Source organism: Aplosporella prunicola (assembly GCF_010093885.1).
Source record: "Aplosporella prunicola CBS 121167 unplaced genomic scaffold K452scaffold_51, whole genome shotgun sequence".
Classification (NCBI taxonomy): Eukaryota; Fungi; Ascomycota; class Dothideomycetes; order Botryosphaeriales; family Aplosporellaceae; genus Aplosporella; species Aplosporella prunicola.
The window spans coordinates 15,835-35,282 of record NW_022983579.1 but is presented as its reverse complement, the minus strand read 5'-3'; the positions used below and the strand labels follow the sequence as shown (position 1 = coordinate 35,282).

The 19,448-nt window shown below is 52.5% G+C and overlaps 10 protein-coding genes across 10 annotated transcripts; 7 read left to right on the top strand and 3 right to left on the bottom strand.

The window, feature by feature from the left end:
- The first annotated feature begins 162 nt into the window (after positions 1 to 162).
- Positions 163 to 2,518, top strand: K452DRAFT_362598 (uncharacterized protein). The gene is made up of 2 exons (XM_033546516.1): positions 163 to 1,423; positions 1,476 to 2,518. The coding sequence occupies exons 1-2, from the start codon at positions 242 to 244 to the stop codon at positions 2,340 to 2,342; spliced, it is 2,049 nt and encodes a 682-aa protein (XP_033392060.1). The 5' UTR covers positions 163 to 241; the 3' UTR covers positions 2,343 to 2,518.
- Positions 2,519 to 2,751: 233 nt separating this feature from the next.
- Positions 2,752 to 3,852, top strand: K452DRAFT_237658 (uncharacterized protein; the record flags this gene model as incomplete). The annotated part of the gene is made up of 6 exons (XM_033537605.1): positions 2,752 to 2,805; positions 2,856 to 2,874; positions 2,942 to 3,051; positions 3,102 to 3,191; positions 3,246 to 3,752; positions 3,817 to 3,852. 6 exons carry the CDS (start codon positions 2,752 to 2,754, stop codon positions 3,850 to 3,852), a joined length of 816 nt encoding a protein of 271 aa, XP_033392059.1.
- A 926-nt stretch (positions 3,853 to 4,778) lies between these two features.
- On the top strand, positions 4,779 to 7,298 carry K452DRAFT_210060 (uncharacterized protein; the record flags this gene model as incomplete). Its single annotated transcript, XM_033536154.1, has 1 exon — positions 4,779 to 7,298. A coding segment is annotated over one exon (2,520 nt), but the record flags the coding sequence as incomplete, so codon positions are not given.
- A 1,159-nt stretch (positions 7,299 to 8,457) lies between these two features.
- K452DRAFT_313263 (uncharacterized protein) lies at positions 8,458 to 9,027 on the top strand (the record flags this gene model as incomplete). Its single annotated transcript, XM_033543645.1, has 1 exon — positions 8,458 to 9,027. One exon carries the CDS (start codon positions 8,458 to 8,460, stop codon positions 9,025 to 9,027), a length of 570 nt encoding a protein of 189 aa, XP_033392057.1.
- A 204-nt stretch (positions 9,028 to 9,231) lies between these two features.
- Positions 9,232 to 9,837, top strand: K452DRAFT_344021 (uncharacterized protein; the record flags this gene model as incomplete). The annotated part of the gene is made up of 1 exon (XM_033545420.1): positions 9,232 to 9,837. One exon carries the CDS (start codon positions 9,232 to 9,234, stop codon positions 9,835 to 9,837), a length of 606 nt encoding a protein of 201 aa, XP_033392056.1.
- Positions 9,786 to 10,829, bottom strand: K452DRAFT_322484 (uncharacterized protein). Its single transcript, XM_033544514.1, has 2 exons — positions 10,560 to 10,829; positions 9,786 to 10,446 (listed from the first exon to the last, which is right to left on the bottom strand). Exons 1-2 carry the CDS (start codon positions 10,650 to 10,652, stop codon positions 10,210 to 10,212), a joined length of 330 nt encoding a protein of 109 aa, XP_033392055.1. The 5' UTR covers positions 10,653 to 10,829; the 3' UTR covers positions 9,786 to 10,209.
- An 833-nt stretch (positions 10,830 to 11,662) lies between these two features.
- On the bottom strand, positions 11,663 to 13,759 carry K452DRAFT_353979 (uncharacterized protein). Its single transcript, XM_033545861.1, has 3 exons — positions 13,485 to 13,759; positions 13,177 to 13,438; positions 11,663 to 13,127 (listed from the first exon to the last, which is right to left on the bottom strand). The coding sequence occupies exons 1-3, from the start codon at positions 13,651 to 13,653 to the stop codon at positions 11,930 to 11,932; spliced, it is 1,629 nt and encodes a 542-aa protein (XP_033392054.1). The 5' UTR covers positions 13,654 to 13,759; the 3' UTR covers positions 11,663 to 11,929.
- A 413-nt stretch (positions 13,760 to 14,172) lies between these two features.
- Positions 14,173 to 15,512, bottom strand: K452DRAFT_280106 (uncharacterized protein). Its single transcript, XM_033539442.1, has 4 exons — positions 15,360 to 15,512; positions 15,245 to 15,301; positions 14,832 to 15,125; positions 14,173 to 14,773 (listed from the first exon to the last, which is right to left on the bottom strand). Exons 1-4 carry the CDS (start codon positions 15,435 to 15,437, stop codon positions 14,264 to 14,266), a joined length of 939 nt encoding a protein of 312 aa, XP_033392053.1. The 5' UTR covers positions 15,438 to 15,512; the 3' UTR covers positions 14,173 to 14,263.
- Positions 15,513 to 16,358: 846 nt separating this feature from the next.
- On the top strand, positions 16,359 to 18,370 carry K452DRAFT_259224 (uncharacterized protein). The gene is made up of 4 exons (XM_033538487.1): positions 16,359 to 16,762; positions 16,816 to 17,538; positions 17,590 to 17,696; positions 17,746 to 18,370. The coding sequence occupies exons 1-4, from the start codon at positions 16,750 to 16,752 to the stop codon at positions 17,890 to 17,892; spliced, it is 990 nt and encodes a 329-aa protein (XP_033392052.1). The 5' UTR covers positions 16,359 to 16,749; the 3' UTR covers positions 17,893 to 18,370.
- A 205-nt stretch (positions 18,371 to 18,575) lies between these two features.
- On the top strand, positions 18,576 to 19,435 carry K452DRAFT_237669 (uncharacterized protein; the record flags this gene model as incomplete). The annotated part of the gene is made up of 2 exons (XM_033537606.1): positions 18,576 to 18,842; positions 18,899 to 19,435. The coding sequence occupies 2 exons, from the start codon at positions 18,576 to 18,578 to the stop codon at positions 19,433 to 19,435; spliced, it is 804 nt and encodes a 267-aa protein (XP_033392051.1).
- Positions 19,436 to 19,448: the final 13 nt, after the last annotated feature.

Genomic DNA, 19,448 nt, shown 5'->3' with positions numbered 1-19,448 from the left:
GACGGCGCTAAACACTCATGCTGATAAGATTCCGTCAAACCGGCTTGAGATGCTGCGATTGCGTTGAGCTCATTGGCACTCTTGTACCACGGCACCCATCACGTGCAAGGCGATCCCACGTCAACGCTCCAAGCTCCTCTACTCCGCACTGCCAACCGTTCCCGGTTTCTAACATGCGACAATGTACATTGATGCAAGCAACAGAAGGTGCATCGTGCCTACATAACCAAAAATTGCGACAATGGACAGCGACGGCATCTCGTCCACGAATATGAACGCCATGAACCGGCCCAGACAACCATCGGTGCAGGCAATGCTTGCCAAGTCCTTTGGAAGCGCCAGCAGCAATGCGAATTTGGAATCACGGGAGGGCGAGTTGGGTTCCGCCTTCCGCGACGAAAGAACGCCCTCGTCGTCGCCTTCCAAGAGTCGGTCGCTGTCCGACTCGACACCGAGGCTGTCGCCATCACCAAAGATTGTCTCCATGAGAGAGTCCAAAGACGATGCTACAATCAATCCCAGAACTCCCAGAAGACCCGATTTCCTTTCCCGGGGCCTCTCGTTGCAGATGCCGCCGCGGGATCTAAGCCTACAGAACCCAGCGACCTTTACGAAACGCGTTCCGCTTTCCCCTCAGCTCGACGCTCACGACACCTACGGCTCACCCGCGACCGTTCTCCCCAGACACTCGCGGGGTCTCGACTTTGCGCGCGCATGCACAAATCTTCACCACTCGACGCTCGCGGAGCAGCCGTCGCCGGATTCATCGCCGACGATCACACAAAAAGGGATGATGATACCGCAACGCAAGACCAACATCACGTCCATGACGCTCGATTCGCCCAACATGAGCCACGAACGTTGGCTACGGGATAAGAGCGTCCCATCGAGCTCGCTTGGAAGCATAAACATGTTAGGTTCGGACGATTCTAGCAGCGGGTCCGACGAGGATTATCCCATGGAGCCCGACAATGACGATGACCCTATGGTGATGACCCCGCAGGTTCTCAAGTTGGACAGGAATGCTGGAAATCCCTTCGGTGGACAACTTGCGCCCAGCCCCGGTCAACCATGGACCGGCGGATTTCCGAGTAACGGACCGAACTTTCTGCAAATACAACGGAACAGGTTGCGCAAAGTGAGGAGTAGGAAGAGTTCAAGCAGCGCGAGCGGACACAGTTCCCTGGCAAGCCCGGGTCCTGGATCGCCACCGTTGAGCAAGGCATTTGACGGCTCGAACGGCGGATACTTTGCGCGCGAAGCCGTCATGCGCAAGGCAGGTTCGCGACGAGAGAGCCTGAGTATGGTCGCAAACGATCTACACATTTCTTCTGGGAATGACAGCGGAGACGAGTCAGGAATGCCCGCACCGTCAACTCCAGGCGTTGTGCGACGGGTGGTTACGCGACGCGGAAATCTCCTGGTCAGTATTTATTACGATTTGTCATGCGCGCAGCTTGCTAACTCAAATGCAGCCAAAATCTAGGCAGTTCGGTCGCATCAGAGCAGAGCTCTTCGAGGAAAACGCTCCTGTTGACAGCGAAGTCAAGAGAGAAGCCGAAATAATCCGCCAAGTTCGTGAAAGCGATGTCACCTTGACGCCAGATCGTCAGGAGTCGACCACCGCCAACTCGTCTCCGAGTCTTCTCCCGGCGGTACCTGGCTTGAGCGAGCTCGAAGATATACCAGAAGACACAGGCATGGATGTAGAAAGAGAAGCCGCAGCGAACGGCAAGGGCCTTTTCGGAGCGTTCAACCTGCAGCCGTGGAGAAGCAACGGTGAGCGGCAGTCGTGGGGCGTCCCCAATGACCGGATGCATACACCTCCTCCGCCTCCGTTCTTCCCGCGAGCGAGCTCTTCAGCCATCAGCGACGATATCAACATGGATTCTCCGAGCGTGTCAACGACTTCCATGTCTGGGTATCCGCACCGGCTGTCGCAGTCTGCAGAGCCGCCGAAGGACCGATCCACGTCTCGTGGTTCTACCCCACAGCCCATGGTACCGCCCACTGCTGCTGATGGTCTCAAGAAGAAGCGTCGCAGGGATGACGACTTTGACGTTAATTCTATCAAGCGGCGAGCTGTGTCCCCTGGTCTCAGTGTTACCAACAGCCCCGTCCTGTCCCAGTCTCCCAATCAGAGAGACAACTCTATTTGGCCCCCCGCCAAGACGAGCAGGGAAGGTTCAACGAGCGGCCAACCGAGTGGACATGGTGCTGGTGAACGTTCAAACAGCGGCGGCAGCACGATGAGCGTCACCCCCTCGCTTGGACCGAAGAGAGTCGGCTTGCAAGGCATGACTGACACCAACGATGGACTCATGAAGATGAGTATTGAGTGAGCTGGACGAAAGGGTCCAAAGCAGGCGTACCGATGGGGAGGACTTTGGGAATTCAATAGTAACGGTAGCAAGGCGTTAAGGGGGATGCGTACAGCGCGGTGTTTTATGGCTTTGATGGACTTCATGATATCCGGGCTTTCATTAGTTTAGTAGGCTTTTCTAGCATTGACAATGCCATTTTTCTCATTCTCGTTCTTATTTCTGAAGCGTTGATAAAACTTTGACAAGAAACGCTTTGGGTAAGCATCGGTCATCGGTGAGGGGCCTTTGCCCGCGGTCGGCGAACGCGACACCACCGAACCCCACGGCGATCTCCCGCATCACCCAAAGACAACAACAACGCAACTCATCCCTGGACCCTCACCTCCCAAACCACTGTCCCATTCTCTTCAACCACAGCACATCCAGCATGGCCAACGACGCAGCTCTGTCGTCTTTCATCGAGTCTGCTCCCCCAGGAGAGGTAAGCGTCAAAACCGCCGCACTTCAGCGCCTAGCTAACTAGCTTCACAGCTCTCCAATGTCGCAACCGGTATGAGCACACTCGATCGCAAACCTCCTCCGTATTTGCGCGTTTCTAACACCCGACATCCTTGCAGCAATCAAGTCGATTACCGGCCAGAGCTCTCTGGACTCCCTGAACCCCGCCTTCCAAAAGTATAACGAGGAGCAATTTGCGGTGACGAAACTTCCCGGTGGCAGCGACTCCGTATGTGTGTGTGGAATAGGGCGATAAACCATGAGACTGACTGGAATCAGGTCCTCGTCAGCCCGTACAACTCGCTGGGTGACGGCCGCTACTATGACGTTGAGAGCAACAGCTCCTTTGCTTTCGACCACGCCACCCAGGTAGGCATAGTCTGTTGTGAAATCCTCAAAGATGTAGAAGCTGACACGACACAGAAAGCCTCCGACGTCCAGCAGTATGTCCTCGAATCTGCGCACGCCGACCTGGTCAAGTCTCTCCTGAAATCGCTCTCGGCGCACGTTAGCGAGCACTACCCCGCCGCGACCCTGGGAGTGTTCCCGACCGAGTCAGACTCGCAAATTGCTGTCGTTCTGGCCTCGAACAAATACTCGCCCAACAACTTCTGGAACGGGCGCTGGCGCTCGCTGTACACCTTCAGCCCATCCTCGGCGGGCCTGACCGGCTTTATCAAGGTCGACGTGCACTACTACGAGGACGGCAACGTGCGCATGCTCACGGACAAGCCCATCTCGACCAACATCTTGGCAGCGGGCGCGAGTGCGGCGGACGTCACGAAGGCCATTGCGCAGGTTGAGCGCAAGTATCAGGAGGATTTGAACAGGGCGTTTGGTAGCTTGAGCGAGGGTGCGTTCAAGAACCTGCGCAGGCAATTGCCGGTTACGAGGCAAAAGATTGAGTGGGAGAAGATCAGTGGTTATAGGGTAAGTTGCGTGTCCCCGCGGTTGTTGCTAGACAGGATGGAAGTGCTGACTTTCGGATGCGTAGCTTGGCCAGGACATCGGTGGTGGCAGGGCCAAATAGAGAGCTGGTTATGCTCGGTTGAAGGGATGATAGAGTGGGGTATGCATGGTATTGCGTTACGGAAGCGAAATCTACTTGCTTTGACTCTTTGCTTGCCTGCTTCTTCATGGATCAGGCAACATGGTAAATACGTAGACATTGATGGCAAGAAGACATTGACACAGCAAGCTCTGCATACGGGATCCAAATGGCTTTTCGCTTTGAGGATTTAGGGCGCGGGTGATGTGATTATTTCGGCGGGCATGAGGAATGTTTATTTTGGAGTAAAGTTCAATGTAAGTGTGACCCGTTTTCAGATTTATCTGCTAGATATCAGTCGAAAAGCCAAGCCACATATAAAGTTGCTAAAAGCAAACATGTATCTAGCAAACTATTCAGTCTACAAAAGATCACTTGATACTGTCATTCAAACAATATGGCAATCCGATTTCTCACAGTCCATTGTCCCTACTACGACCAGACTCTTTTGATCTAGTTATGCCTATATGTAAGTAAACAAGGACGGTCCCTATGGATAAGTTCTTACGTAGACCCAGAGCTTGCGTTTGTAGCCAATTACGTCATCTGTTTATATCCGCGCCTTTTAGCACTTTCTTTGACTTTCTACATGCTTCTTTGACTTTCTCCACGCTCGTTCAACCATCGTGTCCAACCGTCTCGTTCAACCATCTCGCCCAACAGTCTCGTCCACCCTCCCGTCACAACCACCGCCATGAATCCGTCGCTTGTGTAAAACGCACCCGTTAGAACTCTTTGGCTTAATTCACGCTCGTTCAAATACCTCATTCAAGCCCTCATCCAATCACTCTCACATCATCACCATGGACAACGACGTGGTGATGCAGGATGAGAGCACCGCTGCGACGGCGGAGTTAGTTGAACCTCATCCAAATACTTAGAAACATTGACTACCAAACAGCCCCAAGCATGAGCAAATCTCCACCATCACCACCTTTCCGACAGTGACCGATGTGTTTTCAAAGAAGAAGCCCTACCTCCCCCTCCTTGACCCTCACACATGGCATTTACCAGGAATCAAAGGCCTCATCGACAGGCAGTTCCGCCTCCTGCGCGAGGAGAATCTCTATTTCCCGCGGATGGCTCTACGCGCAGAATTCTTTCACCTCCGCGAGAAAGGCGACTTCAACTACGGCGAGTTGCAGAGACACATAGGTCGATACAATTCGTACCCGGATGCCAGCTTTACCAGGTACCTCCTCAACGAACACAAAGGCCTAGAGTTTGAGGTGCGCTTTAATCAGCCTTCCTTCCTGACAGATGTCGATGTCGGACACCGTAAGCGTTGGTGGCAATCCACGAAACGCTTTGATGGCGGCAATCTGGTCTACCTCATCTTTGAAGATGAAGACACTCAGAAGCACATTTTGCATTGCGAATGTTCTTACGCTCAAAAACTTCACGGCAATCATCGCAACCTTTTCTCGGACCCCAAGTACGGCTACGTCAGGGTACGCTTGACCACGAGTTTGTACTCCAGCCTCTTTGACAACCTAATGAAGAACTGGATCGTCGATACTTCCAAATCTTCGTTCACCATCTTGGATTTCCCGGGTACCAAGGTGCATTCTTTTGAGCCCGCGCTCAAGACATTCAGGGGCATGAGTAAGTGGCCGACCATACCTTTTGACACACTCTTTGCGCCCAGAGACCCAGACAAACCAGGCCGTTTAGAAAACACCGTACCCGAATATGCCACGCGCCCAGATTTTCGCTACAACCTCCGCAGTGTAATACGCCGAAACAAGAACTTTTACATGTCGCCACACGAGCCATTCGACGAGAAGGCCTTCAAAGAGGCCACTTATCTTGACGAAACTCAAGCCGATGCAGCAATTAACTCTATTAAGAACAAGCTTTCACTCATTCAAGGGCCTCCTGGTACTGGAAAGACCTTCTGTGGCGTTTCAGTTGCTCGAATTCTTCTAGACAACATCCCTGAAGACTACAAATCTCCGATACTCTGCGTCTCTTCAACGAACAAGGCATTGGACCATTTTCTTGAAACCCTTCACAATGCTGGAGTGTATGGCATCATTCGAGTTGGTTCTCGCAGCGAATCTGAAATTCTGAAGCCGCTTAACTTAACTGGCCATGTAGCAAAGAGTGCCAACGACAGGCTCAAATTGTCAGAATTGTACGTCCAGAGCACAAAGCATGCGGATGGGATTAGATCGATTCTGAGGAAACTTTATAATGCCGAAGTTCCTGGACAAGAGCTAGACGAAGACCAGAAAGATATTCTGGGGAAGAAGCTCTTAGCTCACCAGAGGTTGGGATATGCCACGGAGAACATCGATATAGCATGCCAGTACAACGTTCTGACCGAGGCGAAAGTGATCGGGATGACCATAAGTGGGCTTGGTATGAGACGCAAGCTTTTGGAAAGAGTTGGACCGAAGATTTTGATATGCGAGGAAGCAGGCGCGACATTGGAGGCACACATGCTCACCACCTTTCTGCCAAGTCTGGAACAAATCATTCTCATCGGCGATCACTTACAGTTGTTTCCTCATATCAACAACTTCAACATGGATCGCATGCATCCCAAAGGGAAGGATTATGCGTTCAACGTCTCCTTGTTCGAGAGGTTGGCGACTAAGGCCGAAGTGCAACTCACGACTCTACAAGGCCAACGTCGCATGCACCCTTCCATCTCGCGGTTGATCAGAACCACATTGTATCCTTCCCTGCAAGATGTAGGACCGGTGTTCACCTATCCTGAGGTCTGTGGGATGAAGCGGAGACTCTTTTGGCTGGACCATAACGAGATCTCCACATCATTTGAGGAAATTTCTGAAATCGAAGACGGATCGGGGAATTCGCTGAAAAATGAGTTTGAAGCCGATATCGCCGTCGCTCTAGTCACCCATCTTCTCCGTCAAGGCACGTATATGGATAAGAAGATAGCTATTATCACGCCTTATGGTGCTCAGAAGGTGGAAATAGGCCATAAGCTGTCTAACATCGCCAGGACCGTTCGCAAGCCCAAGAAGGAATTCGAGCCTATTGTCGAGTGCCTCAGGCGTAACATTAAGCATCTGTTTTTCGATACGGGCAAAGACGACAATATGCTGGACGAAGTCAGACTTACAAGCGTGGATGAATTCCAAGGACACGAGGCAGACATTGTTATTGTCTCTCTGTCACGCAGCAACATCGAAAACAGGACGGGTTTCTTGAAAGTTACGAACCGGATCAATGTACTCTTGTCTCGTGCCAAACACGGCATGTACATTATCGGAAACTCCAAGACATTCAGCCAAGTCCCAATGTGGACCCAGGTCCTTGATATGCTACGTGAGGCAGGAAATATCGGACCTGCCTTTGAGCTCTTATGTCCTCGGCACCCCGAGGGCTCTTCGCTTGCACGCCTACCAGAGGACTTCCGTATACACTCTCCAGAAGGTGGTTGTTCGAGGGACTGCGACGTTCCACTCAGTTGCGGCCATGCGTGCACTGGAAAGTGCCATTCCAAGCTACTTCACGATACCGTCGAGTGCGTTCAGCCATGTGCGCGTAAGCTGCCTGGTTGTTTTCATCCTTGCACGCAGCCATGCAACAGGCCGTGCCTGAAGCAATGTCTAGTGCTCGTCGACGTTGTCAACGCCTGCCTGCCATGCGGACACACGCCACCACCGATGCTTCCTTGCTGGCTCAACCAACACCAGGAATTTGTCTGTTGTCAAGAACAGATGACCTATCTTGTGCCGTACTGCAACCACTGGGTAACAGCACCTTGCGGAACCAACACTGCGTCCGTTTACTTCAGCTGTACGGCTAAATGCAACGAGCTTCTTCCTTGTGGACACAAATGTCCGGGGAAATGCGGATTTTGCAACTTGATAATCGACGGAAGAATCATTGACAGGACGCACCAACCATGCACGGAAGGATGTCAACTGGTTGTTGGCTGTGGTTATCAATGAGCTGGAGTCACGGAAAATCATCAGACAGTCGACGGATACATCATTGACAGCGTGCACTTCACATGCGGCGCGCCTCTGGCTTGCGGCAATCTGTGTTCTGCTGTTTTTGGAAGCTGCAGTTTCTTGCATCTGCGCTTGAAGAATCCTACGAACGAATCATTGGACGCAGCAGACACACTTTTGGGCTGAGATACTAGTTTGGCGAGCCATCAGACGGGAATGTTGGTGTAGGTGGCGTCTGATTTGGCTGCTACCATGTGGAGATGGTTGATGACTGCATGGAGACAATTGACGTGTCTGTTCCGACTGCTTTTGGTCCCTTTGTTTGATTGAACATTCCGAATTCTTGCCTTTGTTCATATAGGATAGAGTGTAATGCCACCTTGGATCGTTCCGTAGACTAGCTTGGTCTTGAGTATTACGAATGCTACTCTAGGAAGGCCTTGGATAATTTCACATACTTTCTGGATATTTCATACGTGATAACACTAAAAATAATCTCTACAAACAGCACGATCGTTTTAACACTTCTTTGTCACAGTTCAGTTTCTCTTACCTTCGGCTTTGTCCCAACCAGTCTTGTTTAAATACAATACATACGATTGTTTTCAAACCTTTCTGTTGCTCCCTTATCTTAAAAGCTCAGCAATGGCTACCGATGTCCCCTATCAAAATTTCAGGCATTTTCATCGACGACGACAAGAATAACAGTCTGATCGAAGGCGGTCAATCTACTATGGATGTCACTGATGATCAACAACTGAGCGACGTGGACCTTGATCGCGCGTTGAATGATGAGTTTCAAAAGGCGATGGCTATGGAGGCTACAGATGATCAGCAAAACGATGATGGCTCTGATGATGGCTCTGAGGACCGCGAGTTGAATGAGGAGTTCAGAAAGGCAATGGAGACTACTGATCATGGTTCTGACGACTGGGAGATCAGTCTTCTCGAAGGGGAAACAGGAAGTTGTACAGACACACTTCCATCAGCTGAGAGCACTGCCAACGGGGCTGCATTGCCTGCTCAGTCTTCGCAGCTTTCCACTACCTCCACTCAAGGTAACACCACGGTTCATACTCCTAGTACTAATAGTGCCGCTCCACATAACCGCACTGGAAAAGGAAAATCCAGAGTGTACGGAGAGCGTACAGATCGCAGCAAGCACGGTAATAGTATGAACGGTCGAAAGCGTACAGCATTCCCAGACTGCGTCCGATCCAGTTAGATTAAGAGGGAAGAATCTCTCGAGAGAATTCAAAAGGCTTGGAACACAAGATGGGAATGGCAGCTTAAGCGGTGCTTAGGCAACCTCCTACCTTACCATCGTAAGAAACCATGGAGACATCGTCGTCACCTCTACAACAGAGGATCAAGATGCGTTCGCCTTGGGATTGTAACTGAGCCACGCGACCTGCCCCCAGGAACCTTGATGTACTTGTCCAACTTTGCAAATCTGACCAAGGGTAAGCGCGAGCATGGCATACGCGCTCTAAGAAACAGTGTTTCCGACCGAATCAATGGATTCCGTGTAAGCCATGGCCCGATTTCAAGTGGGATCTTCCCCCAAGATATTCGCGAAGCCCGCGAGTGGGAAAAGATGGAGCAGGCAGCTAACCGTGGTGCCAAAACTGCTCCGGATGACCAACCAGACCTGATAAAAGAAGTCCGTGAAATCATGCGAAAGCTCAAACCCAACAAAGTCAAGCTCGACGCAGAGGAACTTCTTCTCACCATCAAGGACTGTACTTCACTCAAAGTGGATTTTGAGTATAGTGCCTCTCACAAGTCTCTAGACGCATACAAGCTGAGTGAGAAGATATGGCGGCGCCTCAAAAACGCCAGGAGGCTTAGGGATGATTTCCTTGAAAAACTGCGATGCCAGGTTGAGAAGGTGCAACGCCGAATGAAGGAGGATGAGCTGATCAAACAGGAACACTGCGATAAGCTGATTTCGCTTTTGCGCGACGTGCTCATCTATGAGTCCAAAGTTCGGGAGTTGAGGGTTCTGAAAGCCTTTTCTAGGTACAGACTGTAAGTGTATTTCTTTCGGTCCACCAATCACTGGATTTCGCTGACAATAGCGTAGGGGTAGTGTGACTATAGACTCACATGCAAATACCCACATGCAACTTTGCACGATAGCAACTGTAAGGATACCATTGAGCATCCTCCCCTCCTCCCCCATCCCAACCCCCAAACACACGCACAACACAGACAAACAAAAAAGCAAATAAAAAACCCCTATTAAACCAAACAGAGATGTGCCATATGTGATATTGAACAATAGCAACACTGTAAGAATAAATGCACCTGAGCATCAAACAATAAGTAAACAACCAATCCCACCATTTCCGTTTCACACAAGTCATAATTCCCATCCACAGTGAGCTCTATCCCTCGGTAATCCCTACTCTTCAATCCCCAAATGATCAACCCGTCCCTCTTTCACATGGCGATCACTAGCATCCGCCCGCGCAGCCGCAACGGCGCTCCCACTCGCAGCACCGCGTCCATCAGCCCTCACAGCTGTGCGCTGCTCCTCTTCGGTAGTGGCACTTCCGTCGGGGGCAGTGCTTGAGCGTTTGGTTGTCAAGGAGGAGAGGGTGCCGGAGAGGGCGCCGAGGATGTTAAGGTTTAGGCCGGCCTGGGTGGGTTAGGTGGATGGTTAGGTATTGAAGGGCATGAGAAACGAGAGGTGCCTGGCGCTGAAGATGAAGAGAGACGGGAATAAGATTGATACAACGCCGGCGTACATACCTTAGCCTCCGCACTCGCCTTCCTCTCATGCGCCTCGACGTGCTGCAGCTGGTCATCAGCAGCGCTGTGCTTCGCGACAGATTTATTCGTCATTTTTGCCTTCTCTTCTCGTAGCTCAACCACACAGTAAAGCCGAAATCAAAATATAGCTGGGATTACGAGTATTCGAAATAGAAAGTGAAGATAAGCAGTGGCAGAAGTCCGTTACACCAGCCGGGCGGGATGTTGTAAATGTACCTCTGCGGTCGCGCATCACGTGCCCTGTCAGCGCGGGCAGAAGTTGGAAGTTGGAATCCTGGCTCGCCTGGCTCTGGCTCTGGCGAGCATCCCTGTTGTTGGAGCGCTTGGCCGGACTGGGTTGGTCGTTTCGGATGTTGCGCCGGCGTTTTTCCTGTGTGTAGGGTTGGTGGGCGGATGCGGTGTTTGGATGGGAGTTTGAAGACGCGTCGGTGTCTTGCTTGATCGCTTCTGGGTGCTTGGGCTTGAGGTTTATGTGGTTGTCCGGAATGTGGTGGGAGGCTTGGTGTCCGGGTTGGTGTTGAGTGGGGATGGTGTTGGGTGTGGTAGTGACTTTTCATCCACACTACTTCTCATTTCCCAATGTCATCCTGCAATTCAGAAAGAATGGTGTTTTCGTATGTAAGAAGGTCGGCGGGAAGGTTGTTATATGTCCCCACGGTGCGCCACGGAAGCAAGAGCATGGCAAATCCCTCCGGATTTAATATTATCTCCCTCATAGGAGCATGTACATAGGCTTGTAGTACCTTCAGAACGCTCCCCATAGATAACTCCATAGGTGCACGTAGATGTCACACTTGTGGTTGGATGCGGGCATACATATTACAGCAACATCCACCCCTCAGACCGTTATAAAATAGTAGTAGATAGGGCGAGGATGCGAGATTGAAGTCTGCTTTGTATACGCACTTTTCTCTTCGCACGCAATAGATCAGGGAGAGCGGATTAAATAGCAAGAGTTTGTTGTAGTGCAAAGACGAAGAATGAGCGGACGAAGTGAGGGGTTGCAGTGGCGGGTTGCAGGGGACCGCCGGGACAACCGGCTGCGTTTATATTGACATGAAGCACTCTTCGCACAATCAAGAACTGACCTTGCTTTTACCTACTTTGTTAGCTGTATATACTCGCTGCCCTCTGCCCAACATGCTATGACGCTATGCTAAATATTTCACTATGGACATTCTCGACCACCATCTCCAACGACACAAACCGCAAACAAACTAGAAATCAAAAACTGCTAACTCCTACCCATATACTCATTACCATCCATATGTCCCATCCAACCAAATTGTCATCAGCGTTCCCTCCTCTCCCCAACCCACTACGCACGACAGATTCAGCGGCCAAGACCGTTACCCGTCACGCTCGTCCTGTGTCCGCGCCAAGTTCTTGTGCAATGTGTGCTCCCTCATCGCCAAGCTGCACACGGCACCCAACACACCGATCGCCAGCGTTGTGGACCAAACACCCTTGAGGGCCCACATGTAGCTCTCCAACACGCCTTCCTTCCACTCCGGTGGCAGCCGCTGCACCGCACCAATGCTGTCTCTCACTCTTGCGATAATCTCTGCTGCACCTTCACGGCCCGCAAACCGGCCCCACAGCTGATGCTTGAGGATGTTTTGGAAGACGGCACTGGCGACGGTGATGCCAATGGTACTGCCGGTGGATCGGAAAGCATAAGAGGCGGACGTAACGACGGCTTGGTGGATATGGTCGACTGCCGAGATGAGTGCCAGTAGTGTCGCCGTCAACATGCCGCCGTACCCGATCCCAACGAAGAAGAAATAGATGAATGGTGGCCAGATAGGCATCCGCTGGTCCAGGGTGCCAGTAATGAGCGCGAGAGACACAACAAGGGCCGTTTCCATGCCGACGTTGAGCCGGTAATACTTTCCGGTGGCCCGCGTGATAAGACCGACGCCGACGGAGCCGACGGATACACCGACCGCTTGGGGAATGAGCCGTAGGCCGGCTTGAGTGGCGCTGAAACCAAAGACTTGGAAGTATATGGGGCCGTAATAAAGGAGCGCGTAGACAGACATTGTGCCAAACCAATTGGTTAAACAAGAGGCAAGGACAGTGCGGTGCAGCAGGAGTCGGACCGGGATGATCGGTTCGCTAGCAACGCGGTCTTCGATGTAAATGAAAACCAAAAGGAATATTGCGGACAATGGCAGGCTGACCAGAACCAGAGGATGGGACCATGGCACTACGTTACCTCCAGAGTTAAGGCCCAACAGCAGCAACACAAGGCTGCAGACCAACGTGAAGCTTCCGAGGAAGTCAACGCGTCTGACACGTGACATGTTCTTCTCCTTGACTGGTATCTTGACCGTCAAGTAGACCAAGAGCCCGGAAATGGCAATGAGGGGTACTTGGAGCAGGAATGCCCATCGCCAGGACAAGATATCGTTGAGCCAGCCACCCAGGACGCCGCCGAGACCCATTCCAAGGCCAAAGGCGAGGTTGCCAAAGCCTTGCCAAAGGCCTCTGCGGCGGAGAGGGACCAGGTCCGTGGTGACGAAAGTTGAAATGGTGTTGAGTCCTCTGCAGGACGTTAATTGCTGCCAGCTGCATTTAATACGACATCACTTACCCTCCACCCATACCCGCCACAACACGTCCCAAGATCATGGAAGTCGGGCTCTTTGCCAGACCGCATATCAAGTTCCCCACTCCAAACAAGATATTGGAGATCACCAAGCCGGTACGCCGGGAGAAGATGTCCGTAAGCCGACCGCTGAGAGGTTGGATGGCAGCATTGGCAATGAGATAGGCGCTAGCAAGCCAAGAGAAGAGAGTAAATGAATTGAATGAATCAGAAATGGGTGAGCTCAGCGTTGCGATGATGGTAGAGTCTGCATGCGGTTAGATTGCTGACCAAGAGCCAGGTTACCAGCATACCCAATGCGGCCAAGAACACGCCGACCCAGATGCTGCACATGGTGAGAAGCAGTTTAGTAGTGCTAGGCTCCTCAGGCAGCGGAGCCAGTTCCTCGGCAGCGTCATCTCTGTTGCCGAGAAGCGGAGCGCGCTCGGATGCGCCGCGTACTGGTTCAGTTGAGGAATCCATGGGAGGGTGAGGAAATTATGAGATGACAGAGCTCGGGAACTTAACTAGTCCATTGGTGTGCGGTGTGTGACGATGGCGCAAAAGAGACACCGCGTCTTCGTCTGACACACGCGGCCTGGCGTTGGACTAACCTCGGCCAACCGAGATTCACCCTCCGGACTACTCCTTGTCACGCTTGTGTAGCTACAGGCCGAAATCCTAGATATGAGTGAAAGGATCTTAGAGCACACTACTACAAACCCTTAGCTGGATTTCTTCTTCCACTCCGTATGAGGGTCATTATCTCGTTAGGCGAGGAATCGCGGTTGACATGACGGACGTTAATGCCGATATTTCCGTTTTTCGATCGCGCACGACCATGTCATGTACCTTTGGTCGCGATCGCGGTGGTACAATAACCTCAAAAGAAACCATCACACAACGGGTGATAAATGGCGCGTCAACATTCACCACTATGCCCACTTTACAACTCCATACCGCTGCTCGCGTTGCCGCGGCATTTTGGTTTCTGTATAAATGCTTCTTTTCTTCGCAAATTCTGGTGAGCATTTGTATTTATGCAGGCGTCAATATTGTTTACCGCAGTACCACAATGGTCATCCAGCGTGTGCTACGACCCACTATGCAACGGGACCCTTTCGTCCTCGTCCAAATCATCTAGCTCGAAATCAGCTGCACTCTGAATCCTCGACTCTTCGTCTTGCTTCTTTCCATAACCATGATCATCCGCTAGCTCTGCCCGGCTTGGATATGGTGTGTCGCACTTCCTGTTCCGCAAAGCCGGGTAATATCTCCTGTACGTAAACCAAGCAACCAGCATTCCCAACAAGCTCCCTATTGTCACGTCATACACATCATGCCTGTAATCCTCACAACGAGATATAGCAATGAGTATAGCTCCTAGCAACGGCATGAGGGCCAGAAAGACGCGCGCCAGATCACTGCGCGGACGAAAGACGTGACATTGTCCGGCGATGAAGAGTGCAAGATACCCAAGACCACTAAAAGCAAAGCTGCTGTGTCCGGAGGGGAAGGATCGCCAGCCATCGTGCAGAGTGTGGTGGTCGGTTTCAGTGCAAATCTCAAAGGTTACGAGTTCGTGTGCAGGTGTTCCTTTTTCCTAAGCGCCATTCAATATTAGCATCCGATGTGGTCCTGCGCTAAATGGCTCGGCTTACGGGCTTGCATCTCGCGATCAGGTCCGGACGAGGCCGTCCAACAGCATTTTTAATGACGTCCGTTATAAACGACGTCAAGAGCAGACTGATGAAGAAGCCCAGTATAGTGACATGCGCCTTGTGTCCTCCTGGCCTGAGTAGCACTGCCCATACTATCAACAGGGCCAATGGCACGCCGCCAGCGTAGATGAAGAGCCAGCCGACCGAGACCCGCTCTATTTCGGCATGGGGGAATTGTATTGCGAGGTTATCGAGGGAGAACATGCGATGGAAGGGTTCGACCAGGAGTTGGATCTACAGGGAGTTAGTCGTACTGTCGTAAAGATTCTCCCCATGACGTGTGGGGTAGGTCCGCAATGTCCACCGCCGAAAGGGGCGATAAACAGGGACAGAGACGACGATGGGCGACTTACCAGGATGTAGGGCACGACCAGCATCGCAAGGCCGACATAATCTGAGGCATAAGATCTCTAAATAAACGTCAGTCGGCCCTAGTCCACATGCGACGGCGGTGGACAGCTATCATACCTGCCAGAAGCGCGAGACGGATCCACCCAGCTGCTGCTCATCTTGCGCGCGACGAGCACCGAAACCCAAGACCGGCATGGTTGTTCGAGAAGACCTAGATGGAGACGACAATCATTGCTTGGAGGCAAGAATCGAGCAAAAGGGAGGGTGGGTTGCGGGCGAGGGGTGTCGCAGCTCGGGTCTGGAAGGCGCGCTGTTCGCATTAATGTCGGCAACAGCAACATCATACCTATGCGCGACCACAACGGGCATGACCAACACACCGCGCTCGATGAACATACAGATGCCAATTGTCGACCTGACAGCAATCAAACCAAGTCATGAAATATATCCACGACTATACAAGGTATGTCAACCATGACTGCGACCGGGTCGGCGTAGAGCTCGGGAGAGCCGCGGGTGCGGGAGAGCTGCCAACACCGGCCGGGATTTAATCGACCGCGCCTAATCGACCGCGCCTCGTTCGTTCACTTCCGGAATGTCTGAGACATGTTCATGCGCCGAACATTGAGGCCCACCGCCGGCTGCGCCTACCTTCATTCCTTGCAAATCCGGCCGGGCGGTCCAGGGACACCGGTAACCGGTCAGCGGAAGCCCCAGAGTCGGGAGCAATGGGCTGCTGCCGTTTATGCATCATCAGCACGGTGAGACGTCTGATCTGCTGGCAACAACGGGACTAGGTCCGACAGGGTTTCAGGCGCCAGAAAAGGCATTGTGATCTCGCGCCATCATTCGTTCGGTTACTCGAAACGGACACTGGAGCTCCTCAAGCGCGGCGATCAGATCCTGGTCGACGCCTCCACTCCCCGAGCTCTGGTATCGGGCGGTCGTAGCGTCTCTGGTCTCTCCCTCGTGATCATCCGGTTCGGTGTGAAGTTGGGGAGATTTTGCCGAGTCGCGAGCGCTCCTTTTCCCCGCATCAACAATGTTCCGCGACGGTCGAAGCTGCGCAGGCGTCTCGCCGAGAGCTGCCTGTTGCTACACAGCGCATCGAAAACACACTGGTCCACACTATCCACTCCCTCGCCCCATGCTCGTAACAGCCGACCGCCCGCTCTACCCGGTCATGTCGGTCCCGTCCCTGAGCCGTGCGGAAGCCGACTCCCACGAGCCAAGCCCCGAGCGTGAAACCGCAGATTAGGGGCCAACTCTAAGCGCGCTTTTTCAGCCACTCCATGTGTTTGCCTTATAACTAGCGGCTGACTGCTGCCTTGCGCCGCCACGCCTCACTACTTCATATTAGCCTTTCCCTCCTGCTTTCATCTTCATTCTTGGATGGATGTTTTGAGATTGAGCTACTCTTGACAAGGCCGCAGCCCCCTTCCCCACACCGTCATCCTACTCCATTGCCGCGGGAACTGGTTTACTAGCACCGTTTTCTTGCCCCACCATGTCAGCCATGGGTACGTTGCCCGATGCTAGCGTCCATCTCACCAACATGCTGACACCCGCTTAGAGAAGAAGGAACCTTTGACCCAGGTCTACTCCGTACCACCATCCCCGACTGGACTCCCGCAATGGAACCCAGACCGGACAACGTCGCCACCCTCGATCAAGGAAAAAATTGCCACGGCATTATGTATCGCCCTCAATACCTTCGCCACGGTTGCCATGGTATTCCTGAGCAAAAAGATCTTCTCCGACCCGCAAATGCATGACGCCCAAGTGCTCTTCACCATCTGGCATTTTGCCTGCACCGCCGCCGTACTTTGGCTTGCCAGCCGCGCGCCATTCCGAGCTTTCAAACCCGTCAGGCTGCCCGTTCGGAAAATTCTTCCTATCTGTGTCCTTTTCACCGCATATGTCATCCTGGGCAACATGTCCTTGTCCTACAACACCATTGGATTTTATCAGCTTGCCAAAGTCATGACGACGCCCGTTGTCGTCTTGATCACGTTCGTCATGTTCAAGACACCAATTTCCATGTCCAAGGCTCTAGCGATTCTCTGCATTTGTCTTGGTGTGAGCTTGACAAACTCAAGCTCAGCGCAAAGCAATCCCCTTGGGGCGATCATTGCCGTTGGAGCCGTTGTGATCACGGGATTTTACCAGATTTTGATCGGCAAGAAGATTGAAGACTTGGAGGTCACTGCGCAGCAGCTTCTGTTGAATCAGGCTCCGCTTTCTGCTTTTCTCCTTATCTTTTTTGTGCCTGTCTTAGACACTGTTCCTGATTTCCGTAAGTTGCGCGCTATCTAGGTGACGATCATCGCGCTAACAGGAGCTCCAGGCACGATACCCACGAACATTTACTGGTCTTTGCTCGGCTCTGGCGTCATGGCTTGTCTCCTCAACCTGTCTCAGTTCCTTATCATTAGCCGCACGTCGGCCTTGACTGTAAGCTGAGCTCCGACGGAAAAAGTAAATATTTGCTAACTCATCTTAGTTCAACGTTGTCGGCAACCTTAAGACTATCCTAATTCTTTCCGGCGGCTGGTACCTGGAAGGCAAATTGCCTACGCAAACCGAAGCGGCCGGCGTGCTGCTCGCCCTCGGCGGCGGATGGCTGTACTCTCATCTCAAGCGCAAATGAGAGATCAATCTAATCTCCTTTGTAACGACATACGAAACTCGCGTTCCAGCTTCCTGGTGCTCGCTGGAGCAAAAACCTACGGTAGCAGATGGATTATGATCCAAAGCTGCTAGGCCAAGTCCTAACACGGGCTTCGAGCCGCGATCACACTTCCTTCGGGTTGTGATTGATAGACCCGATACCGGCATGCCGAAATGCACGGCACAAGGCCAAATCGGACGTCAACACCGGAAACCCAAGGGTGTGCACTTCCTCCAGGATAGTCTCTGGAAGCGTAATTTGAGGCATGCGAGGAGGCATGAATGAGGCGAGAGCGCCAGAGGATGAGGCGGACTTCAAGGCGTTTGGCGACGTTGGCAGCGTCAGGATTGATTGATGGAGCTTTATGGGTCACGGCCACACTAGAAGCGGGGGTGGGTACCACAGGAGAAGCTGGGTGCATAAACAAGAGCATTGATAGATCATACGTATGAAAGTCATCATATCATCTGCGACGGCTCCATGTGAATCTTGGTGCATACTGCTCGGTTGATGTCCGGTAGATGCAGGCACAGGGTCCAAGCTCCTAAAGCTTAGCTGCAGGGCCGCTGATCTCTAACCTCACCCAACTGCTTCTCTCTGGCCTTGGGTCGCGCCACCATCTTGAAGCCAGACCTGACCTCAAATCCATATCATCTAGCACCATGGCGGACGAAAATCAGGACAACATACTCAGCGCGACCTTTCCCGCGCCTCCGCCTTTCTACAAGCACTTCACCCCCGAGAACCGCGCACGCCTAAAAGAGCTCCAAGATGCCGCAAAAGCCAAAGGCACGTCCGCTGGAGAAGAATCCCAGCAATCCGAAGGCGATGCGATCAAGTTGCCGGATCTACCAGCCGAATTGCGCTACCTTGTTCCCCCGGAACCGCCAACGTCTGGGAAATACCGGAGCTTCGGCGATCACTACGATGTGCGCGCCCGCAGCTCTTGAAACGCCCTCTGACCAGTAGCTGACACAGTAAGCAGATAAATGAGCCCCTCCCATCCCTGAAGGATATGGGCATCGAGCAACTCTACCCGTCGGCGCCCGAAACCGAAACGCCCGCATCACCCTCCTCCGGCGCAGGCACGCAATCGCAATGGACGCATGACCGGGCCTTCTACCTGAAGAAGATGACACAGTCACTACTCCTCAATTTCCTGGAGTTTGTCGGTGTCCTCTCTATCAACCCCGGGCTCTGGCATGACAAGTTTCAGGACATTGAGACGCTGCTGCTGAATTGCCACCACTTGATTAACGAATATCGACCGCACCAGGCGCGAGCGACCTTGATTACCATGATGGAGGATCAGCTGAACAAGAAGAGGGAGGAAGTCGAGGGCGTTCGGAGGATGAGGGAAAAGATCGAGGGTGTATTGGCAGGGCTGGAACGCGAGGCTGTGGAGGCAGGAGAGGTGTCACTGGATCAGAAACAGGAAGAGATGGTCGATGCGGAGGAGCTCCGGAGAAAGGAACAGAGGGCTGTGTTGCGCGCCTTGGACGAAGAGTTGGCGTTTGATTGAGCTCGCGGACAGC

Excerpts from the sequence above, each read along its gene's own strand:
- K452DRAFT_322484 (XM_033544514.1), bottom strand. The coding sequence starts at position 10,652 with ATGACGAATAAATCTGTCGCGAAGCACAGCGCTGCTGATGACCAGCTG. Across the intron at positions 10,447-10,559 it reads AGGCGAGTGCGGAGGCTAAG|GCCGGCCTAAACCTTAACAT; the intron begins GTATGTACGCCG and ends TAACCCACCCAG.
- K452DRAFT_353979 (XM_033545861.1), bottom strand. The coding sequence starts at position 13,653 with ATGGATTCCTCAACTGAACCAGTACGCGGCGCATCCGAGCGCGCTCCG. Across the intron at positions 13,439-13,484 it reads CGTGTTCTTGGCCGCATTGG|ACTCTACCATCATCGCAACG; the intron begins GTATGCTGGTAA and ends AACCGCATGCAG. Across the intron at positions 13,128-13,176 it reads GTGGCGGGTATGGGTGGAGG|AGGACTCAACACCATTTCAA; the intron begins GTAAGTGATGTC and ends AACGTCCTGCAG.
- K452DRAFT_280106 (XM_033539442.1), bottom strand. The coding sequence starts at position 15,437 with ATGCCGGTCTTGGGTTTCGGTGCTCGTCGCGCGCAAGATGAGCAGCAG. Across the intron at positions 15,126-15,244 it reads TGGTCGTGCCCTACATCCTG|ATCCAACTCCTGGTCGAACC; the intron begins GTAAGTCGCCCA and ends AACTCCCTGTAG. Across the intron at positions 14,774-14,831 it reads TGATCGCGAGATGCAAGCCC|GAAAAAGGAACACCTGCACA; the intron begins GTAAGCCGAGCC and ends AATGGCGCTTAG.
- K452DRAFT_259224 (XM_033538487.1), top strand. Across the intron at positions 17,539-17,589 it reads AGACACTGTTCCTGATTTCC|GCACGATACCCACGAACATT; the intron begins GTAAGTTGCGCG and ends CAGGAGCTCCAG. Across the intron at positions 17,697-17,745 it reads GCCGCACGTCGGCCTTGACT|TTCAACGTTGTCGGCAACCT; the intron begins GTAAGCTGAGCT and ends AACTCATCTTAG.
- K452DRAFT_362598 (XM_033546516.1), top strand. The coding sequence starts at position 242 with ATGGACAGCGACGGCATCTCGTCCACGAATATGAACGCCATGAACCGG. Across the intron at positions 1,424-1,475 it reads CGCGACGCGGAAATCTCCTG|CCAAAATCTAGGCAGTTCGG; the intron begins GTCAGTATTTAT and ends ACTCAAATGCAG.